The sequence below is a fragment of the Crotalus tigris genome, unplaced genomic scaffold, assembly GCF_016545835.1.
Source record: "Crotalus tigris isolate CLP2741 ecotype Arizona unplaced genomic scaffold, ASM1654583v1 scf7180000017639.5415321, whole genome shotgun sequence".
NCBI lineage: Eukaryota > Metazoa > Chordata > Lepidosauria > Squamata > Viperidae > Crotalus > Crotalus tigris.
Window position 1 is genome coordinate 3,593,020 of NW_024096532.1, and position 17,755 is coordinate 3,610,774.

The 17,755-nt window shown below is 38.9% G+C and overlaps 1 protein-coding gene across 6 annotated transcripts in view; it reads left to right on the plus strand.

Moving 5' to 3' along the window:
- TULP2 (TUB like protein 2) overlaps window positions 1–17,755 on the plus strand; it is a 52,953-nt gene that overhangs the window by 1,456 nt on the left and 33,742 nt on the right. For 2 of the 6 annotated variants that reach the window (XM_039335226.1, XM_039335223.1), the window contains exons 2-6: window positions 2,377–2,423; window positions 6,541–6,576; window positions 9,969–10,020; window positions 11,960–12,116; window positions 15,868–15,993. In XM_039335226.1, the coding sequence (XP_039191160.1) occupies window positions 2,377–2,423; window positions 6,541–6,576; window positions 9,969–10,020; window positions 11,960–12,116; window positions 15,868–15,993 (418 nt within the window). Of the gene's footprint in view, window positions 1–1,759; window positions 2,015–2,376; window positions 2,424–5,507; window positions 5,674–6,540; window positions 6,577–9,968; window positions 10,021–11,959; window positions 12,117–15,867; window positions 15,994–17,755 lie in introns of those variants that run through there. The other 4 variants (XM_039335224.1, XM_039335225.1, XM_039335227.1 and 1 more) reach the window with 4 other exon arrangements.

Below are 17,755 nucleotides of genomic sequence, written 5' to 3' on the forward strand. Positions count from 1 at the left end.
TTCCCAAACTGGTGCTCTGCAAATCTGAAATTCATGCTAAATGGGGATTATGGGAATAGTACAACAATAGTTAAAGGAAAGCTGATGTAAAGACATTCCCATAGGCATTTCCTGAACATTTAATACTGGGAATGAGTGTGCCTGCAACTGGTACAGAGTTATTCATCTCACCATCAACTCATCAAATTTGCAGATGACACCAGGCTGGCAGGAATAGCGAATAAGATAGGCTCAGGAAACAGAAGGATCTTGACAGACTGCCCTATCTAACAAAATGAAATTCAATATAGAGAAAAGTAAGGTTTTACATTTAGGCAAGAAAAAACAAATGCACAGGTACAGAATAGGTGGTACCTGGCTCAAGAGTAGTAACTGTGAGAGGGATCTTGGAGTCCTGGTGGACAGACATTTAAAAAAGGAACTGTAGGCGAAAAAAAGCCAATACAGTCCTAGGCTGCATTAACGAGGATAGAATCAAGATCATGTAAAGTTTGAATACCACTTTATAATGCCTTGGTAAGACCACATTTGGAATATTGCATCCAGTTTTATTTGCCACAATATAAAAAAAATAATGAGACTTTCTAGAGTGCAGAGAAGAGTAACAAAGATGATTAGGGGATTGAAAGCTAAAATATATAAAAAAAACAGTTGCAGAAATTGGGTTTGTCTAGTTTAATGAAAAGAAGGAGTAGGAGTTATATGATAGCAGTGTTCCAATATCTAAGGGGTTGCCACAAAAAAGAGGGGTCCAATTTATTCTCCAAAGCACCAGAAGGAAATATAAGAAGCAATGGATGGAAATTAATCAAGAAGAGAACAACCTAGAACTAATGCGAAATTTCCTGATAGTTAAAACAATCAGTGGAATGACTTGCTTTCAGACGTTATGAGTGATCCAACACTGGAGGTTTTTAAGAAGAGATTGGAAAACGATTTGTCTGAAATAGTATAGAATTTCCTGCTTGAGCAGGGGGCTGAACTAGAAGACCTCCAAGGTCCCTTCCAACTCTGTTATTCGGCCATGACAGCCAGTCACATATATAGAACATCAGGAGAGTCCTGAATTAGGTCAGCTACTGAGCTGGGAGGGAATATCTGAAAACTGAATGGAAATTCTTTGTAAGAGCAGAATTTATGTCACAGAAGATGCCTCCAATTTTCAGGAATTCCTCCCTTCCATCATACCTCATGGGATTCCTTGATCCAGCATGTAATATTTTCCTAAGTCTGCAGAAGCTTCTACAGGAAAAACAAAATGGGCTATTGAGTTGTACCAGCCTGGCTGAATGAAAATTCAATCTGAATCCAAGTCACTGAATTGCCAATTATGCAAAACTGCTTATATGAGCATCATGATGCTTAAAAACTATATGATGCTTTGTGTTCACACATGCTCATTTGTGCATAATTTCTGCATCTGGTTTTGTGGGCATCTCCCTTTTGGGGGCCTCAATAATCTTATACACCTTCATAGAGAAAGGCAATTAATATGCTCACATGTAGGTGACAGAACACATACCCACAATTGTCTTTTCCCATTACTTGCATAACTAAGATCTTATGCACAGCCATGGACATTGGGGGACCTAATTATCTAAATATACCCACATGGATTTCTGAAGCTAATCACTCACATACCCACTTTCTCAGTTTTAAGTATATGCAAACATGGTAGAGGAACACGTGCCTACTGGCACAGCCTATAGTAGAGCTTTATATAAACAAACTATAAAGTCTCCATAAAGAAGACTATGCCAGCCACAAAACCTGGAGACTTAAGACAGACAAAGCTGATTAAGCAAGAGAGAATGAGATGCCGGTTTTGGTGGGAGAGGAGGAGGGACCGTCAACTGCCCTCCCACTGAGCCAGCTGCAATTTGAAGGCAACGTCAGAACTGAGCGAGAGAAAGAAGAAGGGAGAGAAAGAGAAAAAAAAATGGGAGGGAGGGCAGGATCTAACTTGGATGTTTGAGATTTGAGAACTGGGATTGCTGGATACCGTAGAAAGAGGGTAAGTAAAAAGGGAGCCTGACTTCTTTTGGTATTGAATATCGTTCTGTTGTGTTGATCACTTAGCTTTGTTGGCATTCCATAGCAAACGGTGGGATACAAATATTTGAAACATGTTTTTAGTGTGCGTCAAAAGTGACTGAGCACAGAGAGCAATAATGGATTCTGAAGCTTGTAACAGGGACAAAAAAAAAAAAAAAAGGAGAAAGCAAAGACTCCTTGCTTCAAAGAGAAATAAGTAGAGTCCAGTGATTTAAAACAGAGACACTTTTGGAGTCAGAGCTAAAACTGCTGGGCCATACTTAAAGGTGCTAAGAAAACTACTTTGCAAGATATTCTTAAACATCTGTTTTTTCCCCCCAGTTGCAGTTGGAGCCTATTTTAGTGCAGTCATCTCCGAGACACAAGATGTAAGTTACAGAGAGCATTCTCTATATAGATGTGTGTGAGTGTGTGCCTCGGGGTTTTATTTATGTTAATCTCTAATTCCCTGTCCGTCTTAGGATAACCACAGATGCCAGAAATGGACAGCCTTGGTATTACCATACCTTCACGTTTTTAATCCACACTCTTAGTCTCCTAAGGTTGTGTTTTTTTGAAGACTTCTAAAGGCAAAACCGGTTGCGTTGTTGTGAACTCTACTATCTAGGACAGAAATGGGCAGATTTCAGGCATGTAGAATCTGCTGAGCTTTTTATTCAAATCCCGAGACCTACAAGTGGAATCAGATACAAAACCTGTGACTCAGGCAAAGGGACTCACAGCACAGTAAGAATAGGGCACTTGGGAGCACAGCAGAATTCCTGTCTAGTTTTTATCTATCCAATCTTTATAGTTATTAAGGACATTTTTTTTATCAGCAATCTCATTTAGGAGGAGGCAAACATTTTTTTTTATTGTTTTTGGACGCTGGGGATTAGAAACTTTTATAATCTTCTGGAAATTATCCAAGAAATCTAATAATATGTTCCCAACTGCTTTCTAATCATCCATAAATTCAGAACAAATGTAATTGCTGAAATGTCTTACACCAAGAAATGTACATGTGTACATGTGTATATATGTATACATACGTATATGTATATGTATTTTAATGTTGTGTATAGTTATAGGTATAGGTATGGATGAATTTATTCATCTTTCCACCCATCCAACCATCCAGTCACCCTGACTCGACCCCAGATTAAGGGATTACAAAGGGAGTTTTTTTATATATATGAATGAATTAGGCTGTTGATTCTTCAAGCTTCAATATGAACTATACTGCCTTTGTAGTGAGTCTCCAAGAGTAGAGATAATCGATTGAATATTATCAACAAATACAATCGTAGATTTCTCTAAGTAGGTATAGATAGGACCATTGTCTGCAATGTTGTTGACCTCTTGATATGATTTTTCTCTTTGTGAGGTGAAATATTCCTCCTTAATTCTTGATCCAGTGGAAAAGTGTACCATCATGTAATCAGCTGTTCCTGTGGCGAATTCCTATCATGTCTCTATTGCCTGGGCCCCAGTCACCTGACTTCCCTCCATGGTAATGGGTGACAAAATTTAACAGATTTAGTCCTCTGTACCAGTGTTTCTCAACCTGGGCAACTTTAAGATGTGTGGAATTCTCAAGCACAGCTGGCTGAGGAATTCTGGGAGTTGAAATCCACACATCTTAAAGTTGTTGAGGTTGAGAAACACTGTTATAGAAGGATGCCTTTGGTTGGTGCCAGAGTAAGATGGAAAATCAAATGCTATAAAATCAAGAATGAGTTGAGGCACTGGTGGAGAGAAGATGAAGGAAGAGTCAAGGATCAGAACAATGAAGTGCTGCCTGAGGATGTTTGTGGGCGGCTAGATGCCTGTGGGAAAAAAACCCATATGTAGTGTTAACAATATTAAGCTTGATAACCGAGTCTGACACAGCATCAAGGCAGCTTTGTAAATTTTCTACTGTGATTGCTGATGGTAAAAACTAGGTCTTTGGGCTTCACTGGCTAAGTTAGGAAAAACACTGAAGCAGAAAATAATTGCCTCTTCGTCCACTTTCGCATATCAATTTACTATTTACCCGCCCTAGGAAAGAAATGTCACAATGTGCTTTTCTCCATCCTGAATTCTTTATTCATCATGAGAAGGTATTTTACAGTATTGGAATCCATCTGTAGATCTCAGCCATTTTCTGGGACAGCTGCTAAATTAATGAGAAAGCATTTGATTGAAATTTTCTCCCCTGAGTTTTTTTTCCTAAATCATTATTTTAATTCATTCCCCCTGCCTCCCCAAACTCCTCAACATCTGTATTGGCAGCCTTCCTGGGCCAAAAATATTCTCCAGGCATCACTCTTGTTAGGATTGTGGTTCATTTAGTAATATATGCCTACAGCTTATGAAGTCACCTTAAATAAAGGAACGGATATTATATACAAGAAGATCTGTTAGAATTCTCCCACAGTCAAAATCCTTCTATAAAGATTTGTTCTGGCAACATTTACCTTCAAAATTAAGCTGAGCATGAGTTACAATGCCTTTGTTAGGAGTTGCTATGATAGATTTTTTGTTAATTGCGAAGTCGTGTCCGACCCATCGCGACCCCATGGACAACGTTCCTCCAGGTCTTCCTGACCTCTATCATCTTCTGGAATCCATTTAAGCTCACGCTTATTGCTTCAGTGACTCCATCCTCATTCTCTGTCGTCCCATTCTTCTATTGCCCTCAGTCTTTCCCAGCATTAGGCCCTTCTCCAGTGAGTCCTTCCTTCTCATTAGGTGGCCAAAGTATTTGAATTTCATCTTCAGGATCTGGCCTTCTAAAGAGCAGTCGGGGACCGGTTTGAACGCCTTGCAGTCCAAGGGATTTTAATGGACTGTAAAAACTTGATTAATGTTTGAACTGGTGCTTTGATCATCATCAACCAACAAATCAAATCTGAATAAAGGGAACATTTGGTTTCACTATTTCCAGGAATGTGCATGCTGGAAATTAAAAGGGTAAATATGTGAATTTTCAGGACTTTTTCACTTCCCTGGATTTCTGTTGGATTGAATCAAAAGTTTCAGGTTTTTAATCCAGCATATATCAATTTGTGTTAAACTGAAGCTTATTTTCTTTTGGGCCACTTGAGTAACTTCGTTTAACTCTTTTAGCTCCAAAAATTATAAACATGGCCTAGAAGAGGCAGATGTATGAGAAACATGTATGAATATATATATGTATAAGGGAATTCAAGGAGAAACATGTATGAATATGTATGTATAAGGGAATTCAAAATATATCTGGACACATGGTAGAAACAATGTGAAATAAATGAGAACAGAACAGCAATTCCTCATTTTTTCCTGAATCTCTGTTCAGTGCTTGGACTGGGCTGTTAATAGTTACTACTGTTACTACTTTTTCTCCTGTGCCTTTGAGTTCGTCTTGACTCCTGGCAACTATCTGGATGAATCCCTGTAGTTTCCTTGGCAATATTTTCAGAAGTGAGTTGCAATTTCCTTCTTCCTAGGGCTGAGAGAGAGAGAGAGAGACTGGCCCAAAGTCTCCCAGCCTAAACTCTGTGTTTAACCACGGCACCAGACTGGCTCTCTGCAATAAACTGGGCTGCAAAACACTCTATGGTAAAAGAGAGTGAATTTCCCACACATTATCAAAATTTTGGCAGCTTGAATGAGGTAAAGTTATCAAGTTCTCAGCAGTGGGAATACTTTCACTTTTAGACCCCATTCTCTCTCTCGACTTATTAAGTAAGGCATTCAACCTTTAACTGATGGCCTTTGCAGGCTGTATAGGTAGTCCTTGACTTACAACCACAACTGAGCCCAAAATACCTGTTGCTAAGCAATGCAGTTGTTAAGTGAGTTTTGTTCCCTTTTATGACCTTTCTTGCCACAGTTGTTAAGTGAACCACCGCAGTTGTTAATTAATAATATGGGTGTTAAGTGAATCTGGCTTTCCCATTGACTTTGCTTGTCAGAATGTAGCTAAAGATGATCGCACGACCCCGGGACACTACAACTGTTATAAATACATGCCAGTTGCCAAGTGTCTGAATTTTGATCCTGTGATCACGGGGATACTGCAATAGTCATATGAAAAACAGTCATAACTCACTTTTTTTCAGTGTAGGTTGTAACTTCGAAAGGTTACTAAATGAATGGTGGTAAGTTGAGGACTACCTGTACTTTTAAATGATAAGGAAAGGAAAAAAAGACAAAGTCACAACCTTGCCATGTAAGCTTATCCTTTTTACATGCATGAAATCCCCCAGATTTTGAACATAACATTAGAGATCATATTGCTGTCATCTAATGATCTGTAGGATTTTTATAGTCCAAATGTAATACTGTAGACCTATATTTAGATTAAAATGGCTTGGAGTTCTATAGGTATGGCTTGTTTGAGATAGGAACACAGTATTTATGATAAAAACAGAAGACTCTAATCATTAATTTCACTGAATGATTAGGACCTGATTTAGCATGGGGAAAGCCATTTTAATGTTCGTGATTTGATTCTTCTGTACTGATTTTTCTCCTCAGCATAATGGAATCCTCAACTACATCCACTCCTGGAAGGTAAGGAAGATGACAACACAACAGTGACGTGGTGGGAATGGATGTTTGAATCTATTCAAACTTCCAATGGAAAAGAATACCAGTGTCTAGCCCTATTTTATGCTATTTATATAAAAATAACCAGTAATGGGCAGCGAAGAGTTGAGGTTTTCTGTCTAAATTTGGTAGGCCTACCTCGGCCTATGTGCTGAGGTGGTCCTGATTTAACAACCACTCATTCAGCAACCATTTGAACTTACAATAGGACTGAAAAAGTGATACTTACAGTGGTTCTTGAAAGTCGTTATCACAGCACCCCCAAGATCACATGACTATGATCCATGTGATAGACAAATGGGCCAGGTTTCTTATTATTCTGTAATTGCATGATCACAATTTCTGATATTATCTGCAAAACCAATGGGAAAGCCAGCAGGAAGTCAGAAGTCACAATGGTGAGGTGCTTGCTTAACAACTTATGATTCGCATAACAGTGGTAACTGGGCATTGCCAGTTACTAAGTAGCATGGTCATGTAACATTGCATGTTACAACTGCATTGTTTAGTGATAGAAATTCTGGTCCCAATTATCATTGTTAAGCAAGGACTACCTGTACTGAATGTTTTGGGAAGGAAAGCCTAGACGGGTCATGTCACACCTGTGAGCAAGGCTGAGATTTTCCATTGGAAGTTTCTTTGAAGGATTGAGTCTTTATTTTTAATTTTAAATAGCTACTTCTATTTTAGCATCAGAATTTTCATTTTATTTGCTGTCCATATTGTGACCAACTCAAAGTGCAAAAGACAAACTTCCTGTTTGCTTTTTCTCAGAAGAAGGCTATCCATAGCTCTGATTGGCTGGCCCTTGTATCAGACATGAACCTACCACCCACTCAGAACAGGCTTCAAATAGAAAGAATGTGCCACTTTAAAAAAAAAGAATTGGAAATAATACTGGAGTGAAAACCTAACGGGATTGCCAGTGTGAAATGATTGGCTTGGGAATGGGTTCAAGAAGATCCATTCTGATGTGGAGGCTGGAATTTGCATCCATTTGGGAACAATAGTGGGCCAATGGATGGATGGTCAAAATGAAGACTGCATTTTTTTTCTAGTACATCAGTAAGTAGCTACATATAAACTAGAAAAGATAAGATAGGTCTCATATGCTGTATATATTCATTACATTTATATCTCTTCTCTCTAAGGCAGTGATTCTCATCCTTGGCAACTTTCAGACATGTGGACTTCAACTCCCAGAATTCCCCAGTCAGCAAGCTTCTGGGACTTGAAATCGACACATCTTAAAATGCCAAGGTTGAGAAATACTGCTCTAAGGATAAAAGCAGACTGAGTGATTCCACTTCACCCTCAGAACAACTTTGTGAGGCAAGCTTGGCCTCACATCATCTAGTGAGCAACATGGCTGGACAGGTTTTTCCCTGAGGCCAAAAAATAGAATTTGGATAGGCCTCTTTCACCATCTCAGGGCCACAACTAAAAAATCTCTGCTCTTCCTGGAAATGGTGGAAATTTCTTTGGAAGATGGAAGGGAAGTTCATGCAGGAAAAAAGATAATATCAGAATGCATTTTTGCTTTGGTGGGATTTGATTGTAACTTCCATCATTTATATGTGTATTAAAATCACATGCCACTGTTTTGATAGGGAATTCTACATTTAGATGCTTCATGGCATAAGGCCTTTTTATCTGAGGAACTGCCTGCCTTTGTTGTTTCTGTCCATTTGGTGAGATCAAGCAGAATGGGCCCGCTCCAGGTCCCCTTGATTAGAAATTTCTTCTGGTGTCTTCTCTGTCATGGTGCTTGCCCATAGAATGATTTCCTCTGAGAAATCAATATGGCTCCCTCTCTGATGACAGTTGAAAAGCAAACCTGTTTATTCTCCCAGGCTTAGGGAGATAGAAATGGTTGAGCCCCTGTTATATTAGATTGGTTTAGTTTATATATTTGCTCTTTTTTTTACTTTTTAATTATAAACTGTCTGGAGTTGTTGGGCCTCAGACAGCCTATAGATTGAATACATAAATAAATTGTCTCCACATAAAACAATTGTACTTTGCCTTCTACTTCAGTTGTGACATTAGAAGCTCACATTATTGTACTTTTAATCTAAACGTAATATCCCAGCCTGCTCTAGCCTTCTAGTTCAGTGAAGCTTTAGGATGGGACATCTCATTATTTTTGTTCTTTCTAGAATAGTAGCCGTCTGCTTTGGGGTCTTCTTAGTACTTTGTATATATTTTGATTTTATACTAGTTTGACCGTCAAAAGGACTTTGATTGAGGCCTGAACTTTTGTGGGGGTTCTGAGATGACCCTGGTGGAGAAAGAATGGCAGCTTGAATATGCAACACTGTATAGAAAAGGTTGCCTCTGTCTTTGAGGCAATTTCTCTAAGACGGAAGTGGTCCTTGAAAATGGCTTTTATTTATTTATTTAGCGTATGGTATCTACAGAGATCATGCAATCACTGATATGAAAATTTAGTTTAAATAAAGTGTCAGCAAATATATGTAAATGTATGTATATGTATAAAATAATAAATAATATGTGGACAATACAATATAGGAGATAATATATTAAGATAAAATCATAATAAAATCACCATAATGTGGAACCATAGAATTGCAATGGGATTGCTAACAATATAATATAATATAATATAATATAATATAATATAATATAATATAATATAATATAATATAATAATATAATGATAGATGTTATAACACTACAAGAGATTCATTTGGCTGATGAGGATTAGATTAAAGCTTGAGGGAAGATCTTAGGATCGCTGACTTAACAAATAATGTCCATGGCTCCTTAATGTAGCTCTGTCATGATATCAAATAATGCAAGATTATTAATCGTACCAGCAATACAATATTTAGTGGCTTAAACATGCTTAAACGGGATTTAAAACATGATGCATTGAATCAGCCTTTGTTGATCTTGTATCTAAAGATATAGATCACAATTCCTATATCTTCCAGCCATTATGGTTAATCATGCTGATTGGATGTGATTGGGATGGTAGCATCGGATGTCTGAAGGACACTGGTTTGGAAAACAGAATGGAAAATAGTGCTTAATTAATGAGCTTTGGGTGGGGTGAACACTGCGGGGGAGTGATGTCTCAGCATAAAAACCCTTTTCCCAACCCAGACCTGGATGCCCCTTGAAGCTTTTGTGAGGTCACAAAGTCTCTGTAATGCCATGACATTCAGAATCTTTGGGAAGCAGGTAATCCTGGGGGCCCACCTGTCAGCGGATGGGGCTGCCCTGGAGCTGGCAGAGTTGATGCCACATCTCAAAATGTACCACAATCTGTATCGCCGCCTCCGTGCCTTCCCCAGTTCACCTCTTAACACTGGCACCTCTTTTCCTTCTAGTAATGGCAGTGGTGAGGCAGCATTGATCCGGAAGCAGAAACTGGAATTCCAGGTATTTTGCTGGGAAAAGACTTTTCTGGTTCTGTGGTGGTATTGGGATGAGAAGAAATGGCTTATGAAGAAACATCTGATGCAATGAGAGATGAGGTGGGTAGGCTAAAAGCAGTGTGGAGCAATAGACACATAAGGGAAATTATGTTGTCCGTAAGAAAACTGCAAGTAAGATACAGAACTCTAAACTCAGTCCTTCCATCGTGTTGCTTGTAGTGGTGTTTGAAAAACACAAGCCAGCTCTTCTCTTTGTGTGAAGAAGTTTGTTGCATGGTGTTTGGGCTCCCACCTTGTAGAAGTGTGCCTACTCAGGGTTCTTTTGAGAGGAAAGCTGATATATAAATAACACAATTAATATGAAGAACAACACCAAAATAAAAATAATACATCTTACCACATCTCAGTATAAATACTTCTTACCACATCTCAGTATAAATATTAGTTCAGAGCTAGGGAGTGAAAGAAACTCAATGAGGCATCTTCTCAACCAGGTGGATTGAGGTACATCCCTCAAAAATATAGCTGAGCCCTTTATGAATGTCCAGGTTTTATTTTATTTTAAAATTAAATCTATTATCATATAGGTAGTCCTCAACTTACAACAGTTCATTTAGTGACTGTTCAAAGTTATAATGGCACTGAAAAAAGTGACTTGTGATTATTTTTCACACTTATGATCATTGCAGCATCCCTCTGATCACATTATAACAATTCGAACACTTGACAGCTGATTCGTATTTATGACAGATGCAGTGTCCTGGAGTCATGTGATCAGCTTTTGCGACTTGCTGACAAGCAAAGTCAGTGGGGAAGCCAGGTTCACTTAACAACCTTGTTACTAACTCAACAGCTGCAGTGGTTCACTTAACAACTGTGGCAAGAAAGGTTGTAAAATGGGGCAAAATTCACTTAACAGCTCTCTAGCTTAGCAATGGAAATTTGGAGGCAAAAAGGGAGGAGGAGGAGGAGGAGGAGAAGGAAAAGGAAAAAGAAAAGAAGAAGAAGAAGGTGGCAAGCCATAGTACATTCATTCCTGTGCAATTGCTTCCTGGCTAAAAACAGTTCTATTTGTTTCTGTCAGAAATCAATCCTACAGAGTTGAAAGTAGGTTGCATTTATTAAATTTATATGCTGCTGTGGACAGCTCACTCTCTCTCAGACCACAGTGTTAGGCTTGGGCAACAAACAGGTCAGTCAATTCCTGTCACAGCCAATGGACCAATATTCAATTGAAAAAGTGGACCCTGCACTTTCAGAATAACACTTGTTGTTGTTAGTTGCGAAGTCGCGTCCAACCCATTGCGACCCCATGGACAATGTTCCTCCAGGCCTCCCTGTCCTCTACCATCTTCTGGAGTCCATTTAAACATATGCCTACTGCTTCAGTGACTCCATCCAGCCACCTCATTCTCTGTCGTCCCCTATTGCACTCAATCTTTCCCAGCATTAGGCTCTTCTCCAGTGAGCCCTTCCTTCTCATTAGGTAGCCAAAGTACTTGAGTTTCAACTTCAGGATCTGGCCTTCTAAAGAGCAGTCAGGGTTGATCTCCTTTAGGACTGGCCGGTTTGATTACTTTGCAGTCCAGGGGACTCGCAGGAGTCTTCTCCAGCACTATTGTTCAAAGGCCTCCATTCTTTGGAATTCTGGGGAGGAAAGCTATGGCAAATCTAGACAGCATACTAAAAAGCAGAGACATCACCCTGCCAACAAAAGTATGTATAGTCAAGGCCATAGTTTTCCCAGTTGCAATGTATGGCTATGAAAGTTGGACCATAAGAACAACACTAGGGAATGAAAAATAAAAATAAAGGCTGCCCTAGAAAGCTGATCTGTCACTGAACGTCAGAACAGACATTTAAAAATGAATTTTGTGTGCCTCTTTGTAAGTAAGTAGATGGTAACTTTTCCTTATTTGCAATCTCTCTGAACTCCTTTTCAGCGCCGTATTATTGAAAAGAAGCAACGCCGAAAGCGCCAGGAGCCACTTATGGTTCAGGCCAATACAGACACCAAGGTGAAGGGGTGCCGGGGGAGGCAAAAAGCCGAGGAACGCATCCCACTCATGGAATCTTGCAGTGAACACAGCCTGGGGAATAGTGAGTATCCTGTTCTTTCCAGTCTTATGCTCTCTTCTTTTAGAACTGCTAACTTCTCTTTCAGCAGGTAAAGCTTAGTCAACATTGATTTGCTCAAATCTGCAGATTTGCAGATAGGTCATTTGTGCTTTCTGAATAATAATAATATCACTGTTATCATTTGTTACTCCCTAATTGGCTTATGTGTAACGTGTCACAAATTTGCCATAGCTTTCCTCTTTTGCCACTTAAGATGATTGTTGGCAGAGTGGATGCATTTCAAGGATAAACAAAATAAAAGAAAAAGTAAAGAAAGAGTAACAGCAACTCTTCAGGAAAATGCACATTATGAAATATTGATTATTTTCAAGACTAGTCTTAAAGAGCTTGGATTTGACATCCTTTGGATATTTTCTTTTAATTAAGAATTAAGCATGTTTGCTAATTTGTTACTTTTGACTGGGGAATTCTGGGAGATGATCCACACATCTTAATGTTGCCAAGGTTGAGAAAGCTAATCTGTAGTAGCCAAAAATCAGGAGGAATCTGGTAGTGTATTTTCTGACACATGTTATTAAAAGCTGCAGTTTTGTGAGCTGCAAACTGCAGTTCACTTCATCAGATCCATAGAGTACTTCCAAAGTAGAGCTAAAATTGGAATTTCCTCCCATCCTCTCATCCCAATTAAATCCTAAACCAGTCAAATCATTCAATACATTGGATAACATGATCAGCAGTTTATGAAAGCTTATGCCTTTTAATAAAATTTAAAATAATAAAACTATTATTATTATTATTATTTGTTAGTCAGAAAAACCAGACTTCCTCTGGTTTTTAAAGGAAAAAATAGTAAGAATGAATGTCCAAATTACAGGCAGACAAGTTTGCTAAATGTGTAGTACAGCAGACATCTGATTAAAAGGGTACAGAAAGTTACTGTGTGTAAAACGGAGAAAGTATAGTGCAGTTTTTTTCCTGGCCAAGGCTATGGAGACCAGATTTTTGCTTTGCAGTGTATCATTGAGAAGTGAAAAATATGAATGAATGTGAACAAAGTGATGATTATCTATATGTTGATTTAAAGAAAGTATGTGACAAAATTAATACACTTCAATTTATGAGATATTTTACACATATATCGTTGAAGGTTGATTGCTGAATGCAGTGAGTGTAGTATACAAATGGAAGGAGTGCTTATGGGAAAATAAATCCAATGCTTGCAAATGGTTCATTGTTGAACAGAAGACAAAGATGTGCGATTTCTCCTTGTTTATGGAAATATTACAAGTCTGTTGACAGGGATGTGAATGTATATTTGGATGCCACCACAGATATGTAGTTAGCTAAAAACCCAAATGGCCTGCAGTGAAAATGAGATTGTATGATACATTGAGGAGTATGGGTCTGAAAATGAATTTATCAAAGGTTGAAGTATATTTTGAAAGTGGAATGAACAATTATAAATTATACCTAAATGGCAAAAATGCAAGAGGAAGTAGAGTTTGTTCCCACAAACTGAATGGCAACTGAAAGTTTTCATTAGAGCTACCATGTCTTCCCTGCAAAAATCTGGATGACCTCTAGATAACAGGCAAGAGATACCACATGTTAATTCTTTGCTGCTATGTCATAGTCATAGTCCAGATAGGGTAGCTCTACCCTTCTTTCAGGTTCTGCCATGACCCTAAGCAATAGAAAGCTATAAATCAGAGTAAAGGGACAGGTTGCTGCTCTGGAACCCAGTATTATTTCAACAGGTCTATTTGGCCCAATCAGCAATGTTATTAGGATGATATAGCCCAGTGGTGACAAACCTACGACATGCAATAAAATTTTGGATGATATGCTACCATTCCATGGCTATTCTTGATATCACATCCCATTTTTGCATAATTTTTGGACGCTGCAGAGGCCATGCAAAAAGTGGGGTCTGCTCTCACGCGGCCTCTGGACCCTCTGAAAATGTGTTTGTTTTACTTGTATTTTGTTTTTGTAATTATTTGACATTTGTTTAAATCAGTGGTTCTTAACCTTTTTGAAAGAATCGCCCCCTTGAGCCAATGAGGACGTTGTCATTGCCCCCCTCTCAATCACAACATAAGAAATAATTCTTCAATTTATGCAAACACTTTTCTTGTTTTCTTTAAAATTGCCATCTAGACATATCGATGCAAATAATTTATTTCCAGTCTTTTTCCCATATCTCAACTGTGTGAAAAATTTTGGTGCCACCCACCACTTTATTCCCAAACTTCGTGATACATGTATTTTCCAAAGCACCTGAAGGCAGGACAAGAAGCAACGGGTGGAAACTAATCAAGGAGAGAAGCAACCTAGAACTAAGGAGAAACTTCCTGACAGTGAGAACAATTAATCAGTGGAACAGCTTGCCTCCAGAAGCAGTAAATGCTCCAACACTGGAAGTTTTTAAGAAGAGACTGGACAGCCATTTGTCCGAAATGGTGTAGGGTTTCCTGCCTGAGCAGGGGGTTGGACTAGATGACCTCCAAGGTCCCTTCCAACTTTACTACTATTACATTATTATCTTATTTATTCAAGACACTTAAATGTAATGACCACTGAAAACAAAATGCAATTGCAAGAAAGTGAAATGCCTGAAAAGAAAAACAGTAACATTTAATGATTGAATTAAAAGTGAAATTTAAGAAGCAAAAAGAAATATAAAAAGGGCATAAAAACAAACCGCAATGTGCATGAAGATAAGTGATGCTATTCACATATGTATGGCGTTCTGTACTGAAGCTAGCTAGAGGAATATTTGAAAACACAATTCAATCCATTAATAGCGAGCAATCTGATGTTTTTGTACGACAGCTATACAGCAATTCACTGTACGAAAAAGTCTCAAAAGTGTCCCCAAAACGTCTCTCTCCATTGCCCCCATATCGCCCCTTTTTGTTCCTTCGCTCCCACGTTGCCCCTTTTCATTCCATCGCCCCCCTGAAAAATGAAATCGCCCCCTGGGGTGCAATATTGCCCAGGTTAAGAACCACTGGTTTAAATAATGCATAGCACCACATGACTGGGCTGTATTTTTTAAATAAATGAATATGTAAATAATTGTTTCTCTTTTATTTCTGAAGATGGGGAGGCAATGACAAGCCAGCAGAGTCAGGTTAGGCATTCCAAAATTTTTGACACACCAAGCCCAAAAAATTCACCATCACTGATGTAGTCTATGGGTCTCTCACAGAATCATATCTAAACTCCCTTGGTACTGGAGTCCCAAAGCCCCTTTTTCACAAGGCAATTGGACTTTCTTAGTTTTTTTTTTTGAAGGCCACCTGGAGGTTTATCTGTGTCATCAGGGTCACCTGAGTAGTACAAAAGGGTATGGACAGAGAGGACCGCTGGTTTGAAAGAGGGTCAAACAGCCCTCTCTCAACAGAAGGGGAGGGACACGACACCATTTATCTCCAGCCTACAACAGCCTCAACGACTTTCTAAAAGAATGCAAATGACCAGCTGTCTGCAAGGAATATAAATCCTTCCATTCCCCACCATCCAGTCAGAGCTGAAGTAGCTTCTTGGATGAGAAGTGAAACGTCTTCAAAGAAGAACAAGAAAGTCCAGTTGCCTCTTGAAAAAGCATCTTTGGGACAACCATGACATGAATGGCTACAAATTTTCATAGACATTGGTACTGGAGCAATTTGTCTCAGGTAAATAGAAGAGAGTAGGAATCAAGTTGGAATTTTTTAGTGAGCACAAATTACTCATTTTAATGTACTAATTGTTTGTCTCTCCAAAGGTACAAACAACCCTTTTCTTGTGGAGTCTGTTCCAGAGGCTCACCTTGGTGTCCATATGTGGGGTAGCTCTATCCAGATGAGCCGGTCACACAGTGGCCAAGGGGAAAGCCAAGCAACTGGACCAGGTAACCCAAAATTCTGAGGCACCAATTCCAGATATTCTACATTGTTCTTCTATGAGACCCCCAGTTTTAGCTGCCAAAGTTTCCAGCAGACCAAAACAATCTTATTTTATTCATTTTATTTCTTCTTTCCACTTGCTCTCTGTGCCATCTTTAGTTAAAAAAATAAAAACTTCTCAAGGCAGTTGAGATCAAGATAAAATTATAGGAAGTTCGGCTTGTATATATGTGTGAATAAATCTGGTATCGCAGAAAGCCCACAAGCTACTTGTGACTTCCCTTTAAAGAAAACTCACTGCAAAGGTGTGGGGTCACACAAAAAAGTTCTAAAAATGTATTCGGGGTGAAAATTGGATTTAAATATCATGACTTTTAATAATTAGACTTTTAATTTTAACCTACACCATTTCCCCACATCAAATGTGATTCCTAGATTTAAAATTAAACTAGTATATAAACCAGAAAGAGATAGAGAGAATGAGTGTCATATAATTTAACTGGCTTTGTACAACATGATAGACTAAACTAAAATTAAGCTGAGGAGTTTGTGGGCCAGTGTTGGTTTGTGCCAGACATGAACATACAGCCCAGTTTTTCCAGCAACTCAACTTCCTAATTTTGTAAATAGCTAACAGAGAAGTTTCACAGCTTCAGTAAAGCTACTTTAGCTGCCATGTTGCAGACAAGAAAAAAGCTATATGCAAAAATACAAGAATTGAGAATTGAGTGGGGCGGTCTATAAATTTTATTTAATAGATAGATAGATAGATAGATAGATAGATAGATAGATAGATAGATAGATAGATAGATAGATAGATAGATAGATAGATAGATAGATAGATAGATAGGTAGTCAGCCCCAGGGTTTAAATCCCAGGTCTTTTCTTTCCATCCCATCATGTCAGACTTATGACCACAATTGAGCCCAAAATTTCTGTTACTAGGCAAGACAGTTGTTGAGTGAATCATGCCCCATTTCATGGCCTTTTTGTCATGCTTGTTAAGTGAATCACTACAATTGTTAAGTGAATTATGCGGTTGTTAAGTGAATCTGCCTTCCCCGTTGAGTTTACATGTCAGAAGCTCCTTATAGGAAAGTTGCAAATGAGCACTCCAGGACCCCAGGATGCTGCAACTATTGTAAAAACATACCAGTTGCCAAGCACCCAAAGTTTGATCATGTGACTGTTGGGATACTGCAATGATCACAAGTTTGAGAATTGGTCATAAGAGGCCTGGACTAGAAGACCTCAAGGTCCCTTCCAACTCTTGGTATTCTGTATTCTTTTCAGTGCTGACTTTCAGTTGTTCATTTTTCAGCCTTGAGAGTTGGAGGCTCCTCCTCCATATTAACATAATGACTCTGTCTGGCCTGAGAATTGATAGTTCCTGCCTTACCAGCTTCTATCCTTAGAGTAAGCATGTTGTTGTTAGTTGCGAAGTCGTGTCTGATCCATCGCAACCCCATGGACAATGTTCCTCCAGGCCTTCCTGTCCTTTACCATCTTCTGGAGTCCATTGAAGTTCACGCCTACTGCTTCAGTGACTCCATCCAGTCCCCTTCTTCTATTGCCCTCAATCTTTCCCAGCATCAGGCTCTTCTCCAGTGAGCCCTTCCTTCTCATTAGGTGGCCAAAGTATTTGTGTTTCAACTTCAGAATCTGGCCTTCTAAAGAGCAGTCAGGGTTGATCTCCTCTAGGACTGACCGGTTTGATCACCTTGCAATCCAGGGGACTCGCAGGAGTCTTCTGCAGCCTTTCTTATG